This window comes from Panthera uncia, chromosome D1, assembly GCF_023721935.1.
Source record: "Panthera uncia isolate 11264 chromosome D1, Puncia_PCG_1.0, whole genome shotgun sequence".
In the NCBI taxonomy this organism is placed as follows: Eukaryota; Metazoa; Chordata; class Mammalia; order Carnivora; family Felidae; genus Panthera; species Panthera uncia.
This window is the reverse complement of record NC_064808.1, coordinates 91,867,314-91,885,112: the sequence shown is the minus strand read 5'-3', so window position 1 is coordinate 91,885,112 and position 17,799 is coordinate 91,867,314. Positions and strand designations below refer to the sequence as shown.

Here is a 17,799-nt window from a genome sequence, read left to right as displayed (position 1 = left end):
GCCTTTCTGTATAACTGCAGCTCTGGTGACACACACAAAAATACGTTTCGAGCTGAATTTAGGAATGGCACAGCTCCCGCTTTGAATGTTATAGGTGCCCATGCCAAAAAACAAAAAAAAAAATAAAGACAAAACTGGGTGAAATATTTTTCAAAATAGCATCCTCTCTCTCATTGCCCAAATATTATTTCTGAAATGTCCCAGCTGCATTTTTAGCTTGATTTGCAATTAAGAATCAACTCTGAGCACCTCAGCTTTCTGCATTATTGTCCGCTTTCCTCCCACACAATCAAGAAGCAATCTATACACAATTACTTAATTACACTAGGGAGCTCACCATTTAATAAAGCCTTCCGATGAATCCCCTTGCAGTGTAAATACTCTTCCCTCTAATTTGTCAGTTTTGTCCATCTCATTTGTCTTTATTGACTCTTCCAGGAGACACAGGTCTACCGAGCCCCTATTAATGCCTGTGAATATTTTTTTTTAATGTTTGTTTATTTTTGAGACAGAGAGCGACAGAACATGAATGGGGGGAGGGTCAAAGAGAGGGGAAGACACAGAATCCGAAGCAGGCTCCAGGCTCTGAGCTGTCGGCACAGAGCCCAATGCAGGGCTCGAGCTCCCAGACCGTTAGATCGTGACCTGAGCCGAAGTCAGATGCTTAACCGACTGAACCACCCAGGCGCCCCAATGAATATTCTTTATTCTCATGGGCCACCCGAAGATCTTTGTGTCTAGGTAAAAGTTAAAGCATTAAACCTCTGTTTTCTATTCTTCCCTATCTTTACCACTCTGACTTCAGATCCCATACCTGGGGTTTTGTTCCTGTGAAGAACTGGGAGAAACTGGAATATGGCAGCTGACAGACCCACCTATCCTTCCTCTTACCCATGGACCAACTGGGGGCTTTAACTGGAGAGAGACCTTGCTACAGGAATAAGCCACACCAGTGAATGAGACGGAAAGGCTTTAGCAAGCCTTTGGGAGAAGGGTCTTTCTGTGTGTTTAGTAACAGTGGGAAAGTCGGCACCACCTTCTCAGTGGACAGCTCAGAATAATTTAGCCTACTTCCTTTCACGCTTTCACGCTCTCATGATGAGACTGTGTGAAGGAGAAAAAGACTTGATTCAGGGATAAAATTCATTCTCTCTGGATGCTTACCTAGCTAACAAGGCTTTCGAGAATTGTCTTCACAAATCGAGGCAGCTGCTACGGCAAAGGATGGGTTTCTTCCTTCCTTCTACGCATGGCCAAGGAGTCAGAGCGCTCCCAAAGGGAGCGGTCAGCTCGCGCTAAGGAAAGGTTCGGGATGAGGGAGTAAGTCCAGAATCCAGCTGGAGGGACACTGAGCTGCCATTTTGGTGATGGGATTTTCTTTTTAACTCCATGTTCCGGTTAGGCAAAGCCAAGCTGAAGAATTCTTTGACCGTTCTTAGAAAACGTGCCCCTGCAGAGTTATTCTTAGATTCCCCATCAAATTCTACCCTCAACGTGACCCACCCACCAGTGCTGCTGGCTCAAGACGCCTGCTTGAGGACTCACATCCACCCCGGTACCACCACACTGTCTCTAGAACAGCTGGCTACAGCTTTTTGCTACAGTCCTTCTCCCTCGCTTCTGTCTGTGAAATGGGAGACAAAGCACTTTTGGAGACTCGGGAGGAAGATAAACGTGTGAAGTATTCAGTCGTAGGAGCAAAGAACTTGCAAAATATAAAGTCACCTGGAATTTTCCATGTCACAGCACTTCCAAACGGCCATGATTTGCTTGTCTTTGCCCATAGAGTCTAGACTGTGGTAACTGGTTAAGGATGTCGACGATTTGAAAGCATGTACGTTCGATACATTATTTGAGTCAGCAAGCAGCTCATTCTTGTGCAATATGGACATCTTTACAAACCATTCCAAGGGTCAGGTCATTGTACACTTAGGGTACCTGTCAAACATAGCAGAACATCCACCAATGGATCGGTTATACCAGGGAAGATATTGAAGTCAGGGAACTAATTTAAAGGATGACAGTCACGATCGCTGTTTGTGCTGTCGTTTTTATTTGTGTGTTTTTCTATAACTTAAAATATGTAGGTAGGGCTACTTAAGAAAAGGTGGGAGAGCCATATCCTGTGGTTTCTCCTCATACCTTGCTTCCCAAATTCAGAGGGAGTCTATTTAAAAGAAAAATAAATGACAATCAAACCAAAACATCAGTTATCAATGTGTATTTAATTGTGTGACTAGCTGACTGTTGGCAACAGACAATGGTCTGGTACAGTGTAGTTCACTAGATAGAATATGTGTGCAAAAGTCCCAGACGTTTAAAGGAAACATTAGTGCAAAACAAATCAATAGACGTTGTGGCACTTGAATAAGCTTCAAAACCCAAATAGACGTAAAACCCAGTATGTAAAAATAGATCTATGCTCCTGTTTGAAACTGGCATTTGAGGATTCCTAAAAAGTAGTAAAAGGATGCTGGCTATGCATGTTAATCAGCAAGAGGCTTACAGTTGGTTTTTCTTTCTTTTTAAGTCACTTGGACACATAGGTCATGAATTTTACATTTTAAGAAACAATCTTGATTTCTTCCAGCACTGCACAAACACTGATCCCGCTACTGGGTATAAAAGTACTCTGGGCGGATACCATTGAGTGATAGAAAAGTTTTAACCTTATAATGGGGGAAATACTCCTTTCTCTTAAAAGGTTTTAAGAGAAAAATCACGTTACAGCTGATGTAACATCACTGCTGTTCGTTCTTTGATCTGTCATGAAGTGAATCCACTGTTTAACCAGATCTGTCACATTTATTAGATTCTCCACAAATTTTCATGGACTTCCAATGCTCAGAATAATGCTTGAACACTTTACGTCCGATTTCCTTGAAAGCTATAGCAGTGTGTTCTCGGCAGGGTCTGTACTTGAACTGAACAAAGTTTAGAATAGGCCACGCCCTCCCTCGCTCTTGGCTGTCTCGGTCCTAGATGACCTGATAGGCCAGGTTAGCTGGGCAACAATCTATCGTCCTTAGCACAATATGGACAGAGTCTTAGGCTGTCATGTACGTGGGCAGGAGGCACAGATCTGAAATCACTTTCTGAATAATTTAGGTGGAAAACCCTGAATTAGAGAGTTTATTCCTCTGCTTGAATCCTCTAGATTGTTTATCAAAATGGTCTGAATGGTTGGAATTCCTATTAAATTCTCTTTTCACATATACCTGTTTAAAAAACTAAACTCAGACTCCCAACTGAGAAGTTCTCTGAAAATCATGTTGAATCTATGTGTAGTAAAAGGAATGCACAAGTATATTACATGATTTCATTTTCATCCACAAATCCTAGGTTGATATTACAACCTGAAGTTCAGTGTGGTTCTTTTGGATCTGAGGCTGATATTTATTAAGAACAAAACCTGGAAGGGAGGAGAGAGGAGAGAAGGAAGGAAGGAAGGAAGGAAGGAAGGAAGGACGGACATGCAAGAGAGGAAGAATCAAATGTTTCTGGTAGAGAGGATTTTTTTTTTTTTTAAATGTAGAAAGTTACCTGAAATGAACAGAGATGAAATTAACTGAAGGATTTAATCTGGGACTGAAACTCTGCAACAGTTTGCTGCTTGCCCTACTGTGCCACATCAATCGGCTAATGCCCCAGGATTATTCATAGATGGGACTTGGGTTTCAGTGATTTTAACATGCCACGTCTATTCCTTGTGGACTAGAATAATTGGCACATTTTAATGCACAAGCTGGGAGTCTTACTTTCCCAGGCCCTCTTCTCCATCGCTGTGTCGGTAGCTAGGAGCTTTACCCCAGTGTGGAGTTAGAATACAGTGTTTTCCATTACATTTAGATTCATAGAATCTGAATGGCTGATTAAATGGCCATCTGATGGCTAAAAGAGGGGGGTATTTTTCACCCTGTAGTGGAAGGCTTGGAGGAGTTTCTACTTTTTATTTGAAGTATACTTTAACCAAAGAATTATTTTAGAATAACCTTATATTTAGAAGATGATTTTGCAAAAAATAAACATAAAAAAACAAAAAATACTATCTTCTGGAGTGAGGTCGGTTTGCTAAATCACTGTGGATAATTTTCCCGCATTTCAAGCTGATGTGGTCATTTTCCCGTCAGTGGTATTTGGAGGCATATACATCGTCATCCAGCTGTGCTTAGCGTTACCATAAATGTACCTTTTCCACTCAACTAGCTGTGTTCCTATTAAAGGCCAGTTACCCAGTGTCACTGGGTACTCACTGAAGAGCGATGGTCAGAGAAGTTCCTATCTCCTTGCCTTTGTAGGGAAGCGTCTCCTGTTGTAGCAAAAAGGAAAGCATTCCTCCGTAACCTAGGCACTCCGCAACTCCAGTGTTTAATTTGAGACCAGTGATGAATTGCTCTTTGGAATCTACTCTAAGTAATGCGTGTGTTCGAATACAGATGAACCTCCTTTTATTTTCACAGGCAAAGTCACAACTGTACTGTGTCTGCACGAACTTCTCAGATAATGAGGCACAGGGTTATTTGCATTTAAATTGTAGTCCTGCACGTATGAGAACTGAGAGGTGCTAGCTAGTCCGGGTGCCTTGCCAGGAGGGATGATGAGCCTGGCCTTGGAGGGTAGGGAAAAGAGCTATTTAACATCTACGTAGGTTAATAATTCACTTTACAAAGGTGATGGCGGGGGGGCGGATATTTTGTTCGGTGATGGCAGATGCTTTTCCTGTTTAAACATAGGATTCAAATCGGGTTTACTTCTCTTGAACACTTCACCATTATGACTTTTCCTAGGAAAGGTAACTAGCTAGAAAGAAAATTCAAGGGAAGGAAGAACTGCCGTTAAATACAGAGGAAATAACGTGATCTTTAAATACATATAATGTTGTGTTCAGTCTATGTAAGCTTAAAATAATAGCAAGTAGTCAGACTTAATACACAATCAGCTCTTAGAAACGTATTACACAAAACCACTTAGCTGCCGCGGCCCCCACAAAAATCAGAATTTTATAGCTGTTTTGAACTATTCTTGGACTTTGTACAGGATACAATTGTATAATGGGAAATGTGTGCTGGTTCTTTTCTCTGATTGTCACTCAAGATGGGAACACCATCCCAAAGCATTCTGGTTCTGCACAGACCATTCTCAACCTGCTGTTTCTGGAGGTGTATCCGTTTCACTCTCATTTATAAGGCTATTGTATCGTGTGCGGTTTTTTTGTTTTTGTTTTTGTTTTTTCGGTTTCTGGGGGCTTGGTTTTGTTTTTATTCTACGTGATTCGGGTGTATTTATTTGAAGAAAAAGGTCTGTAATTATAAAAAAGGAAACCCGCACCAAATTGCATCGCCAAGTTCCTTGTAAACGACCTGTGGCATCCGTGCTCTCCTGGCTGTGTGTTCTTCCTCTGGATACTGCTGTAATTAGATCATTCCATTCCACGAGCATCTCCGTTGAAGTGGTTCATAGATGATTTAATAAAGAGGAGCTGTGTCCTCAGTCAATCCAGAGCCATCTCCTATTAAATTCTGAGTGGTCTCTCTTCCTTCATGTCTTTCGATGCTGCTGTGGTCATTACTATTTCATCAATGTCCATTAAGAGTGTGATCCTTGGGGCGCCTGGGTGGCTCAGTCGGTTAAGCGGCCGACTTCGGCTCAGGTCACGATCTCGCGGTCCGTGAGTTCGAGCCCCGCGTCAGGCTCTGTGCCGACGGCTCAGAGCCTGGAGCCTGTTTCGGATTCTGTGTCTCCCTCTCTCTGACCCTCCCCCGTTCATGCTCTGTCTCTCTCTGTCTCGAAAATAAATGTTAAAAAAAAAAATTAAAAAAAAAAAAGAGTGTGAGCCTTCACTCAGAGGGCCAGAGGGGCATTTGCTGCTGATGGAAATGGAGGGATGATGCTCCAAGCAGCACTGTGGGTCTCCCTGGTCCCCTCTGGCGAGGCTGCTCTCCGAGTCACCCAGGCTGGAGAGGGGACACCCAGGAGTGAGAAAACAAGCTCCAAAATGCTCCCACTGCCCACAGGCGAGCCTTCACCCCTCACCCCTGCTCACTTTGAGGACGTAAGTGCTCCAGGAATGATCCATAGACTAAGAATTTGGGTAAATGAGGGGCGCCTGAGTGGCTCAGTCAGTTAAGCATCCGGCTCTTGATTTCATCCCAGGTCATGATCTCATAGTTCAGGAGTTCAAGCCCCGTGTCAGGCTCTGCATTGATAGCGTGGAGCCTCCTTGGGATTCTCTCTCTCCCTCTCTCTCTCTCACACACACACAAAATAAATAAATAAACATAAAAAAGGAATTTGGTAAGACAGAGGGAAAATCCAGCTCAAGCTAGGTTCCACACTCCCCAAAGCCGTAATAGAGCCCATTTTTGAGGTACGGATACATTAAGCTGATGTAGAACAAGCCACGTGTACCAATTTATACTCCGACGCGAACACAGATTTTCACGGACACAGCCAGCCACTCCCCTGACACGGTTTACTGCCCGAGAAAACAGCAGCTCCTGCTGCTGTCGGACAAAAGACCGGGTGTGTTTAGCCTTGTGGCTCGTCCTCGGTCGTTCTCTGCTTGACAGACGCCCTAACTCATTTTGCCCTCTTGTGATGGAAGGAAAGGCTGCCTGCACATCCAGAGAAAATGAATCCGTATACTCTGGATTGATTTAAGCTGCAATCAACGAAATGTCTTTTTTTTTTCTTTAAAGACTAAAAAACAGTCTTCCTCCTGAAGAAACAGAATACTTCATTTTGCCAGAAATCAACCTGTAAAACCCAGATGGCTTGCTCCTGACCATGAAAAGAAACAGGTTTAGATAGATCCCCGGGTGCCAGTCGTACGTTGAGAAGGAGAATCAACACAGCCTATCACTGGAGAAGAATGTCATGCTGTACCACAGAGGAAGCCCTCATTCTGGGGTCAGAGCTGGGTTATTGCTATCCTGGCTTAGCTGCTTGCTAGATCCCTTGGACTGTTTGCCCCTGCGAAACGGGCACATAAGTTTTTACGGCATGGTTGTATGAAATGGGATAATGAGTATGAAGAGCCTAGGGGCGCCTGGGTGGCTCAGTCGGTTAAGCATCTGACTTGGGCTTAGGTCACGATCTCACAGTCCACAAGTTCGAGCCCCGCATCGGGATCTGTGCTGACAGCTCAGGGCCTGGATCCTATTTCAGATTCTCTCTCTCTCTCTCTCTCTCTCTCTCTCTCTCTCTCTCTCTGCTCCTCCCCCATTCACACTCACTCTCTTTCAAAAATAAACATTAAAAAACTTAGGTAAGTAAATTAAAAGCCTAATAGGACATGCTAAGAAGAAGACACTACTTCCTAATAAATAAACAATTGCTTTTGCTAAAGCCAAAAGTAAAATCACACATGTAGCCGTTTTCGTATCTGTGGAAAATATCAGGGGCAAGGACTGTAAGTAGCCTCATGCATTTCAGTCTCACGTTACTGTTATCCCCGTAAATTGGCTTCCGCAGTCAGAATGGTGCAAGGGGCTGTGTTGGTTGAATTCCGGAGTTTGACGAAGAGGCTGCCTTAATGGTTTACCACCTTCCTTTTTTGTGTCACCCTTTATGGTCTTAAAAACAAACACGTTTGCATTGGAGCCTCACAATTTTACAAGGTAAGGAAATCAGGCATTATTAACGCACTGTGTGAAAGAAACGAAGACACTGGGGCCATAGGTTCATTCATCGTTCCACCATATTGATTAGATGCTATGTTCTTAGCAGGGTGGCCGGCTGGTGCTACAGTAGCAAATACAGCAAGATCCCTGCTCTTGTGGAGCAGAGAGATAGACCCTGAATACATAAACAAGATAATACAGACGTTGATCGATGTTGTCTAAGAAGAAAACTGCGTTATACGACAGTAACTCCGGGAGGGATGTGGGGCAAGGCATACGTCACATAAGGTCACGTATGGGGTCCCCCAGCAAGCTGGCAATGAAACTCCCGGCTAAGGCTGAGTAGAAGCTGGTCATGGTCAAGAGCTAACTGAGGAGGCTCCAGGAAGGCAGAAGGATCGCAGATGCCCCCAAGTGAAAAGGAGTTAGCTGGGTGAGAACACAAGGGGTCAGAGAGCTTTAAAACTTAGTAAGCGTGGCAGAAAGTAGGGAGAAACAAGAATGTTTTTATAAGTTTAAGTGGTTAAAAAGCATCAAATGAGAGAGACCTGGGGGGCCTCAGTCAGGTAAGCGTCCAACTCTTCATTTAGGCTCAGGTCATGATCTCATGGTTCGAGAGATCGATCCCCATATTGGGCTCTGCTAACAGCATAGAGCCTGCTCGGGATTCTCTTTCTCTCTCTCTCTCAAAAGAAATACACTTAAAAAAAATCAAAAGAGAAATATTATTTCATGACCCATGCTAATTATATAAAATCCTAATTCCCGGGCCTGTCAATAAAGTTTATTGGCACACAGCCAATGCTCGTTCGCTTACATATTGCCTAAGGCTGCTCCGTGCTTTATAGGAAAAGTTCGCCAACCCCTGTCGTAGACCATGGTGAAATCTTCGGGTTTGGTTCGAAGCCCAAGGAATCCAGCCCAGAAACTAGTTTACCGGGCATAACAAATTAATGGATTGGTGGTGTTCAGAGGCTGGCAAAATGATAGCATTTGTTGAGTGGTTATGTGTACCTAACACTTCTAAGTACTGACCAGACGTAAGCTTTCTTCAATCTTCTGTTATTTCCAGTTTACAGAGAAGGAAACGGAGTCTTAGGTGCGGTAACTCACCCAAAGTCCCATGGCTAGTACACGTTAGAGCTGACATTCGAGCCAAGTCAACCTGGTTCCGAAGCCTGGACTAATCGCTTAAAACGTTTTTTGTAAAGAAACTTTAAGGAAAATATTGCCCGGCCCGGAGGCACCTAGCAGATACGCAGTTTCTTCGAAGTACCCGTTTGGGAACCACTGCTCTCATTCAATCCCCTCATTTGTGGGACCAAGGACCCCCAGGGAACTCATTTGTCCCAGGAGAGAGATGTGAGCTGAGGCCCAAAGCTGGCACACTGGCTTTTCGGTGGTGCATTCCCCCAAACCACAGTTCCCTTGTGAAATCAACTCTTACTTGGGTTGTGTGTGTGTGTGTGTGTGTGTTTCCAGAAATGATCCACGTGATTCAATTCTAGGCAGAAGTCTTTAGAACAAAGGCTTGGCAGACTCCCTCCTTTTGCAGCTGCATCTAACCTCCGGTGGTTCCTGGGGGCATGGAATATAGCCCCAGCCCCCTGCAGTCTCCAGACCGATGGAAGATCTTTTATGGGCCTCCGTGCTAGGCACTTGGGATACTGTCTCTGAGTCATACCACACAGTCACCTTATGCTATAATTCTCCCCATTTTACAGATGAGGAAACTGATGCCAAGAAGCAAGTACGTTATTCAGGGCTCCACAGCCACTAGTGACGGGGCCCAGGTGACAGTCCAAGTCTGTCTGCCTGCCTCCTACCCCAGCCCCACCCCATCCCACTAAGCTCCGCTGCTGCTATAAAAGCCTTCTCTCAACCACGACGGCTGCTGCCCTACTTGAGAAACTCCGCAGCTACCCTGCGTGTCTACAACAGAGCTATAGACTCCCTACAGCAGGTGTGAACTACCCACCCAAGGCATCTGCTGGGAAATGCAGGTGAGGCCACTTCTGGCCTTGACCTTGGGAAAGGCCATGGGTTCCTCCCAGCAGCCGTGAAATGTCACGAAAGTTTAGGCCCTCTGTTAATTGCAACAAAAAGCCCGGTGGCTTCTACACGTGGGGAAATCCCATCTCGCTTCTGACCCTTTAAACAGGCCACCTTTCACGCACTTCATCAATGTCTCCCTTTTCAGTTGTTTTTCCCCCTCCCTCTGACAACCGACGTTGACCAAGGCGATGGCAGGAAAGAGAAGATGTCTGTCTGTTTCTCTAAAATCTGTCCCCACGCCCCCACCCCCTGAAATGTGACTTCCTATTAGTGCTGGAACACAGCAGGAGGATTTCATTAAATGAAGATCAAAATGACCCGCTGGCTGTCAGTTGCAAGGCCTCCCACATGCAAGGTGGCCAGTAGACTGTCCCATCAGAGTACAGATAACAGGTCACCCCATGACCACCGCACTCCAACCTTGTCTTTTCCTTCCACCCGGCTAAGCAGCCACCAGAGCCACCTTCTGCTGAACCCCCTGTGGGCTGCAGGGTGAAGTGGGGGTGGCGAGGGGGTGGAAAGAACCGAGCAAACCACAACTGTGTGTCACTCAGGGTCACCAGCCTGCCTTCCGGCACTGCCCCCACAGACCATTTTAAACCTCAGACCACTGGACTATGGTGACGTGTGTCAAGGTCTGTGACAAGTTAGATATCACACCGGTGGGTGAAAAAGATACACTCATCATCGCCCACAGTGCAATTTAAAGCAAGGTCTCCTCGGGGCGCCCAGGTGGCTCAGTCGGTTGAGCATCCAACTTCAGCTTAGGTCATCATCTCATGGATGGTGAGTTCGAGCCCCGCATCAGGCTCGCTGCTGTCAGCCCGTCAGTACAGAGCTCACTTTGGATCCTCTGTCCCCCTCTCTCTGCCCCTCCCCTGCTCTCTCAAAAATAAACAAACATTAAAAAAATAAAGCGGGGTCTCCCTTAATGCTCCAGAAGAATGAGAAGTCAAACATCCTTTGAGGTTTGAGAGCAAAAAGAACATCTCAGACGGAGAGTCCATCCTTTCATTCGCTCCCTCATTTGACAATTTATTTCAAGTGCTGTCGTGGGGTCAGGTTCCCCAGGTCAGGTGTTGAGAAGGAGATTTGTGTGCACAGGTTTACGGGAGATGCTTTTGGGGAGGACACTTGTGAAGGAAGCAAGATCGAGCAAAGCAAGATACTGGAGTGAAACACTGGGACGACAAAGGCCTCTCCGGATCCGGATCCTGCAGAGAGGTCGGGAGCTAGAATGTTTCGCTTCGGAGCGGCTCCGTCTTGGAACAAAGAGGACAGAACGGCTAAGTCCCTTCCTGAGTGCCCCATGCTGGAGGGAGGATGTTGGGTGAGATGGGTCTATCCCACCGAGAGCAATTCCCAGACCCAGCTGGCATGTCCCATCCCTTCAGCTGCTGGGGGATCAAGGGAGAATCTGGGGGGCACGTCAGAGTATACACCCCAAGTGCCAACTGAGGACCAGCACTTAATTTAACTAACTTGAACTTTTTGGTCTGAATGAGATCATGAAAAGCAAATATGGGAATATACCAGGTTCTCTTTGTCTATTACATTGAATCAGTTCTGGGGTGACTCTAAATAATTACTTAAAAACTGCACCATGATAGGGGCACCTGGGGGGCTCAGTCGGTCAAGCATCCAACTCCTGGCTTCGGCTCGGTCATGATGTCGCGGTTCGTGAGTTTGAGCCCCAAATTGGGCTCTGTGCTGGCGGTACGGAGGCTGCTGGGGATTCTCTGTCTCCCTCTCTCTCTCTGCCCCTTCTCTGCTTGTTCTCTCTCTCTCTCAAGATAAATAAGCTTTAAAATAATTTAAAAATACAAACCAAAAAAACCCTCTACTATGGCAAACAACCCTGAAATCCAGCTACAGGTGAACAGGGAAACAAACCATGGTACATTTATAGAATGAGCCACTTCTCAGCCCTAGAATGAATGAACCCTCAACACACGCTAACATCACAGGTGAACCTCAAAATATGCCGAGCAAAAGAAGATAAAAGGAAGTGCACACTGTATGATTTATGTAACTTCTAGAAAATTAAAACTAATTGATGGAGACAGAAAGCAGATCTGTGGTGGCTTCAAGGTGGGAGGTGATGGGGGGTGGGGACAGGGGAGCGGGTTACAACATGCAGGGGAAAGCTTGTAGGTGTAATGGGGATGTTCGCTATCTTGACCGGGCATATGCACACGTGAACATTTATCAAATTGTACACCTCAAATACATACTGCTCCTTACGTCAATTACACCTCAATAAAACTATTTTTATTATTTTTATTGTTTATTTTTTGAGAGAGAAAGAGGGATGGGTCAGGGAGGGGCAGAGAGGGAGAGAGAGACTCTCAAGCAGGCTCCATGGTCAGTGCAGAGCCCAACATGGGATCGATCCCACGAATCGTGAGATCACGACCTGAGCTGAAATCCAGAGTCGGATGCTTAACCAACCGAGCCACCCAGGTGCCCCAAGAAGGCTATTTTTAAAAACATTTTTTGCTGGGAAAGGACCTGTGCCAGCAGGCCTCAGGGACACCAAGGTAGAGAGAAACAAACCCTGTTTTCGGGAAGCTTGGAGTCCACCAAAGGAGACAGAGGCGTATTCAAAGACACATAATGCAAGTCACGATAAAAACCAGTATAATAACAAAGAAAAAGAAAAGCTCTTATGGGGCAAAGAAAAGCGGAGAGGTGACTTCTTTCTAGGAGTACCGAGGCTAGTAATGGCTAACTATGTGCCAGGCACTACGTACATTAATTTAATTCTTACAGCAACCATATGAGTGGGTGCTGTCATTATACCCATTTCACAGGTGAGGAAACCGAGGCTTTGGCTCCAGAATCCATGTTCTTAATCGCTATCACTACTCCTCCCTGATTTGATCTGGGCCTTGGAAGATAACCAGAATCTCCCCAGAGAACAAAGGCGATTTTTGGCAGAGAGGGCAGTATGAACTCTGACCCAGTAAGACTACGACTACAAAGGGGCACCTGGGTGACTCCGTTGGTTAAGCGTCTGACCTCAGCTCAGGTCATGATCTCACAGTTTGGGAGTTCGAGCCCCACATCAGGCTCTCCACTGTCAGCCTACTTCTGGTCCTCTGTCTCCTTCTCTCTGCCCCTCCCCCACTGGTGTTTTTCTCTCTCTCTCTCTCTCTCTCTCTCTAAATAAAAAAATAAAGCTAGTATCCTCAAAAACATTATAAAAAAATAAAGACTACGACTACAAAAAATGTATTGTATGCCTGAAATACAGCAAGAATTTTCTAGGAGTATATTTTGGGCCAGGGTAGAAAAGGGGGTTGAAAAGTAGATTGGGGCCAGGGTGTGAATGGCCTTCAATGTAGTGTATGAGTATATTTTGGACTACACTGTAATTTTAGTTTCAATGTCAGGATATTTTATTCTCTGGTCACCTGAGTTCTATGTTCATTCTGTTTTCACCCATGTTTCCATACATTTTTACCCAACAGAGAAAATTACAGAAAACCACCACTGGGAAAGAGAGAAGCAGAGTGACCCTTCAGAGTGATTAATTCTACCTGAATTTAATTCAGAGCTGGACCGTGATTTTTTTTTCCACTGGCTTAAAATGAAACGTCCCATGATGACATTTTTACTTCTGTTTCCTGTAAAAGTGGTTTTGGCCCTCCTCACACATTCATGTTAGACGATGTGTTCATGATCCGGAAAATCAGTATCTAGGTCCAGACATGATGCTGGTTCCACGATGGCCCATGTGACACGAGACCGGAAGCAAACTTCTTTCCCTCTGTGCTTTGACAGGAAGTGTTAGAAAATCCTGTAAGGAACAGCACTCTTCCAGGTGAAAATGTGAGAAACTAACCATAAGCAATTCACACCTCTCATGGGAGGCCCACAGAGAGCCTTACACATGTTCCTTGGGCTTTCTTAAGCGGGTAGGAGACAGGGTACAAAAATAAGGCATCGCCCTAAAGCAAGGACATGGCAGCAACAGGAAAATCAGATGCTCAGACACCACACAGCCTTAAATACAAAAACTGGAAGTAACTGGAGAGAATTTCATGTGGGAAAAAAATAAAAATCAGACCAAAGACTTAAGTCTTGGTTTGTCTTCTCAGCTCTGCCACTGACTGTCCCTTCTAGCAAACTCCTTAATTCTCTATTTTAAAAAATGGTATAATAAGGGGCACCCGGGTGGCTCAGTCTGTTGAGCGTCCAACTCTTGATTTCAGCTCAGGTCGTGATCCCAGGGTCGTGCGATCGAGCCCTGCATTGGGTTCTGCGCTGAGCACAGAGCCTGCCAACTTTCCCTCTACTCCTCTCCACTGCTTGTACTCCCTATAAAATTTTAAAAAAGAATAAAATAAAAAATGGTACAATGCAACCTATCCATTCCCTGCTTCCATAAGCAAGTCAATATATGTCAATATAGTCAACAAGCAATTTATGGAGAATCGTCTAGGACCCTAGCCACACCGGCTAGTAGCAGGGTGAAGGCTAGCTCCCACATGTCTTGATTTCTGTTCCAGAACACTGTCAGTGTTGTCCAAACTTGACTTATGATACCCTGGAGAGCTTGTTAAACACACAGGTAGCTCCTGATTCAAGTGAGAATCTGACTTAATCGGTCTGGGGCTGACCCTAGCAAACTGCCTTTTTTGGCTAGAGGCCCAAGGCATTTTCATCATCATGCAATTCGAGAAACATCCCATTATATCATGTTACGCCCTACAAGAAAATTCAATTTTCTCTCCTCTTTTCAATCTGTTCCTACCCATTAAAATAGGTTAAATATTTGAAAAACATTTTCGGTGGATAGAATTTTCCCTCCCCAAAGTATCAACACATTTACAGAACAGCAGCACTCATGTCTGTTGGTTTTAAATTTTATTATTTTTTAAAGTAATTTCTACACCCAACGTGGGGCTTGAACTCATGACCCCAAGATCAAGAGTCGCATATTCTGTCAACTGAACCAGCCAGGCATCCCATCAAGACTCATTTTAATTAAAACCAGAAAATATTGTTTCCTTTATAATTTGTCAAACATTGCAGACTAGACTATTTTCAAACCATAAGTCTAACCATAAGTATTTTGCTGTGTGTCCTGGAAAAAATGAAGTAACGCATCTCAATTTGCCCAATTAATGACAGTTCAATACCAAAATAGTTCGTTTGCCAGTTGTCACCCCCTACGAGATCATATTCTCCTTGAAAACAAGGAATTTATCTTTTATATGCGGTATCTTGGAACAATACATACTAGATGGCTGGATAGATGTAGAGACGGATGGATGGATGGATGAAGATTTTTTAAATGATCAAATAACGTGACTGAATTCTAGCCCCTGAAGACCATTATACATTATTGTCAGAAACAAAATATTCACAAAGGTTCAGCATGGAGAACAGACAGAGGGTTCCTGGAGGGGTGGTGGGAGGGGGTATGGGCTAAAGGGGGAAGGGGCATTAAGGAATCTACTCCTGAAATCACTGTTGCACTAGATGCTAACTCACTTGGATGTAAATTAAAATAAATAAATAAAAACAAATAAATTGTCTATCACCGTCAATACACTAGAAAAGTAAAAATAAGATTACGTCACTACACGGGGAAATTTTAATCTCTCTCCCACCCCTCCTCCCCCAAAAAGCCTCACAACTAGTAGATTTACCAGTACTTCCCACGTGTGGCAGAGTGATCTGTGCCACCAACACATCACTCACACCTCTCCATGATCGCGATGACACATGTGGTCCCCTAAATGTTCCACCTGGAGGTATTTTGGGGGCAGCAAACTAAGAGGGGGCTTCCAGAGCCAATGGGGGCGGGGAGACACGTGAGGTCACAAAGCTCCTGCCTCTCCCCCTTCAAAAGAAACCACTCTGCTCCATTTATTTCAGAATCTAGAGGAAGTTGACAAAGTATGACAACAGCACGGCACAGTATGTGGTGGAGACTTTGCAGCTTGCTGGCTTGCTTCCCCGTACAAGGTAAGCCCTTAGAGCTCATTTTTTATGCCACTCAGTTGACCTGGTATGTTACCAAATCTACCCATCAGTCAGCTGCGTTCACAGCGGACCTACCACAGAAGGCAACCCAGGTAAATATCTTAATGCTTTCCAAGGTACACCAAGATCTCACAGGGAGGGATGTTACTGCTTCATTTAACCTGTTGTTCAATTGCTAACCGGGATGGAAAAGGGTCACTGTCGCATGTGTCTCTGTGGGATCTGTGTTACGGCAAAATGTAACAAACAGGCTCCTTAGGCTCTGTGTTGTAAGGGTCGACCAGTTGAAAGGGCATCAGTTTTGGATTTTAAAAACTTCCTCACTGAATAAGCCTTAGCCAGATAATTTCTCTAAAAACTCAATTTCTGGGGGCGCCTGGGAGGCTCAGTCCGTTAAGCGTCTGACTTTGGCTCGTCATGATCTCGCGGTCCGTGGGTTCAAGTCCCGGGTCGGGCTCTGTGCTGACAGCTCAGAGCCTGGAGCCTGCTTCGGATTCTGTGTCTCCCTCGCTCTCTGCCCCTCCCATGCTCGTGCTCTCTCTCTCAAAAATAAATAAACATTTAATAAAAGAAAACTCAATTTCTGTATCTTGAAATGAAGAATGATTAAAAATGTCGGGCCAACCGACTCACATTTTTACAAGGATCAAATTTCAAACGTGAAAGCACTTTGAAAATGGCAAAGGCTAGCTATACAACTCTTAATTAGTTCCGAGATATTAATGAGCCTCATGAAAAGTTCCTGCTTATTTTTGGAGTCAGTTATACTTTACCTTTTAATTTTTTTATATTTTTGAGAGAGAGAGACAGAGCATGAGTGGGGGAGGGGCAGAGAGAGAGGGAGACACAGAATTCGAAGCAGGCTCCAGGCTCCGAGCTGTCAGTACCAAGCCTGATGCAGGGCTGGAACTCACTGACGGCGAGATCATGACCTGAGCGGAAGTCGGGCAATTAACCGATTGAGCCACCCAGGTGCCCCTATTATACTCTACATTTTATTATAATTTCCCATTTTGATTTTTGATGCTCACTTAATTCTAATGTAGCAATATGAAAATTAAAACTATTGTTACCTTTTTAGCCTGCTCAAACGGGAGGCAGCATATAGGTGTCTTTAAATCTCTGATTGCAAGTTGTACCAAATTCTTGCAAAAGAAGCTATGCAGAAGTGTGTTGCTGGCTGTGTGTGTTTGTTTGAGCTGAACTGTAGTTATGTTTCAGGTAATGCACCTGTCCTTCTAAATCTACATTCGCGACACAACTGCATCTGAATGACATTATTTTTAAAAACTCGATTTCCTATTTTACATAGTCCTTCAATTTCCTACTTTATACAATTAAGTGAAGTGCTTTCTTTTTTGGTCCCTCTACCCTGAGGCACATAATATGAATTCAATATTGGTAATAATATTAGTTTCTTCAATAAGTGGCTTACAGAACAGCTCATACATTCAGGAGAAGTACATTTAGATAGATAAAATTAGAATGTTTTTTCAATTATTCCAAAGTTTGAAGCCTTTAACAGACCTTCATTTTTTGAGGATTCAAGTTATTGCCTCATAAAAGTACCACACAGAAAAAGTTTTTAAAGGCAGTCATAATCACGTCTTAAGGTAAACCTAAGACAACTTTTTTAGAATGTAAATTATTCAAATACTATTTATAAAGACGGTAGAAAAAGCTATTCATCGTGCCATGCACAGTGTTGGGCACGTTTATTAGTCACACCTAATCCTAGCAAAGATACTGAGGTATTAATATCCCTGGGGCACCTGGGTGGCTTAGTCTGTTGAGCCTCTGACTTCGGCTCAGGTCATGATCTTGCAGTTCGTGAGTTCGAGCCCCACATCAGGCTCGCTGCCGCCCTCGGCCTGTCAGTGCAGAGCCTGCTTTAGATCCTCTGTTCCCCTCTCTCTGCCCCTCCCCCACTTGCACGCTCCCAAAAATAAACAAACATTTAATATCCCTAATTTACATGAGAACAGAGAGTTTAAAAGAAGTTAGATAACCCGCCTAAGTTTTCACAGGTAGTCAATCAGCTTACACAGCACTTATGTATTATCTAATGAAACATTTAGTGTGTGTGTGTGTGTGTGTGTGTGTGTGTGTGTGTGTGTGTGTGTGT

General features: G+C 44.4%; 2 protein-coding genes across 4 annotated transcripts in view; both read left to right on the top strand.

The window, feature by feature from the left end:
- UBASH3B (ubiquitin associated and SH3 domain containing B) overlaps positions 1 to 11,156 on the top strand; it is a 146,839-nt gene extending 135,683 nt beyond the window's left edge. For 2 of the 3 annotated variants that reach the window (XM_049620741.1, XM_049620759.1), the window contains exon 14: positions 806 to 5,345. In XM_049620741.1, coding sequence (XP_049476698.1) covers positions 806 to 943 — 138 coding nt within the window. In that variant the 3' untranslated portion in view covers positions 944 to 5,345. Of the gene's footprint in view, positions 1 to 805; positions 5,346 to 9,346 lie in introns of those variants that run through there. The other variant, XM_049620749.1, reaches the window with a different exon arrangement.
- A 4,392-nt stretch (positions 11,157 to 15,548) lies between these two features.
- CRTAM (cytotoxic and regulatory T cell molecule) overlaps positions 15,549 to 17,799 on the top strand; it is a 26,986-nt gene continuing 24,735 nt past the window's right edge. The window contains exon 1 of the mRNA XM_049620781.1: positions 15,549 to 15,656. Within this exon, the coding sequence (XP_049476738.1) occupies positions 15,590 to 15,656 (67 nt within the window). The 5' untranslated portion in view covers positions 15,549 to 15,589. The remainder of the gene's footprint in view (positions 15,657 to 17,799) is intronic.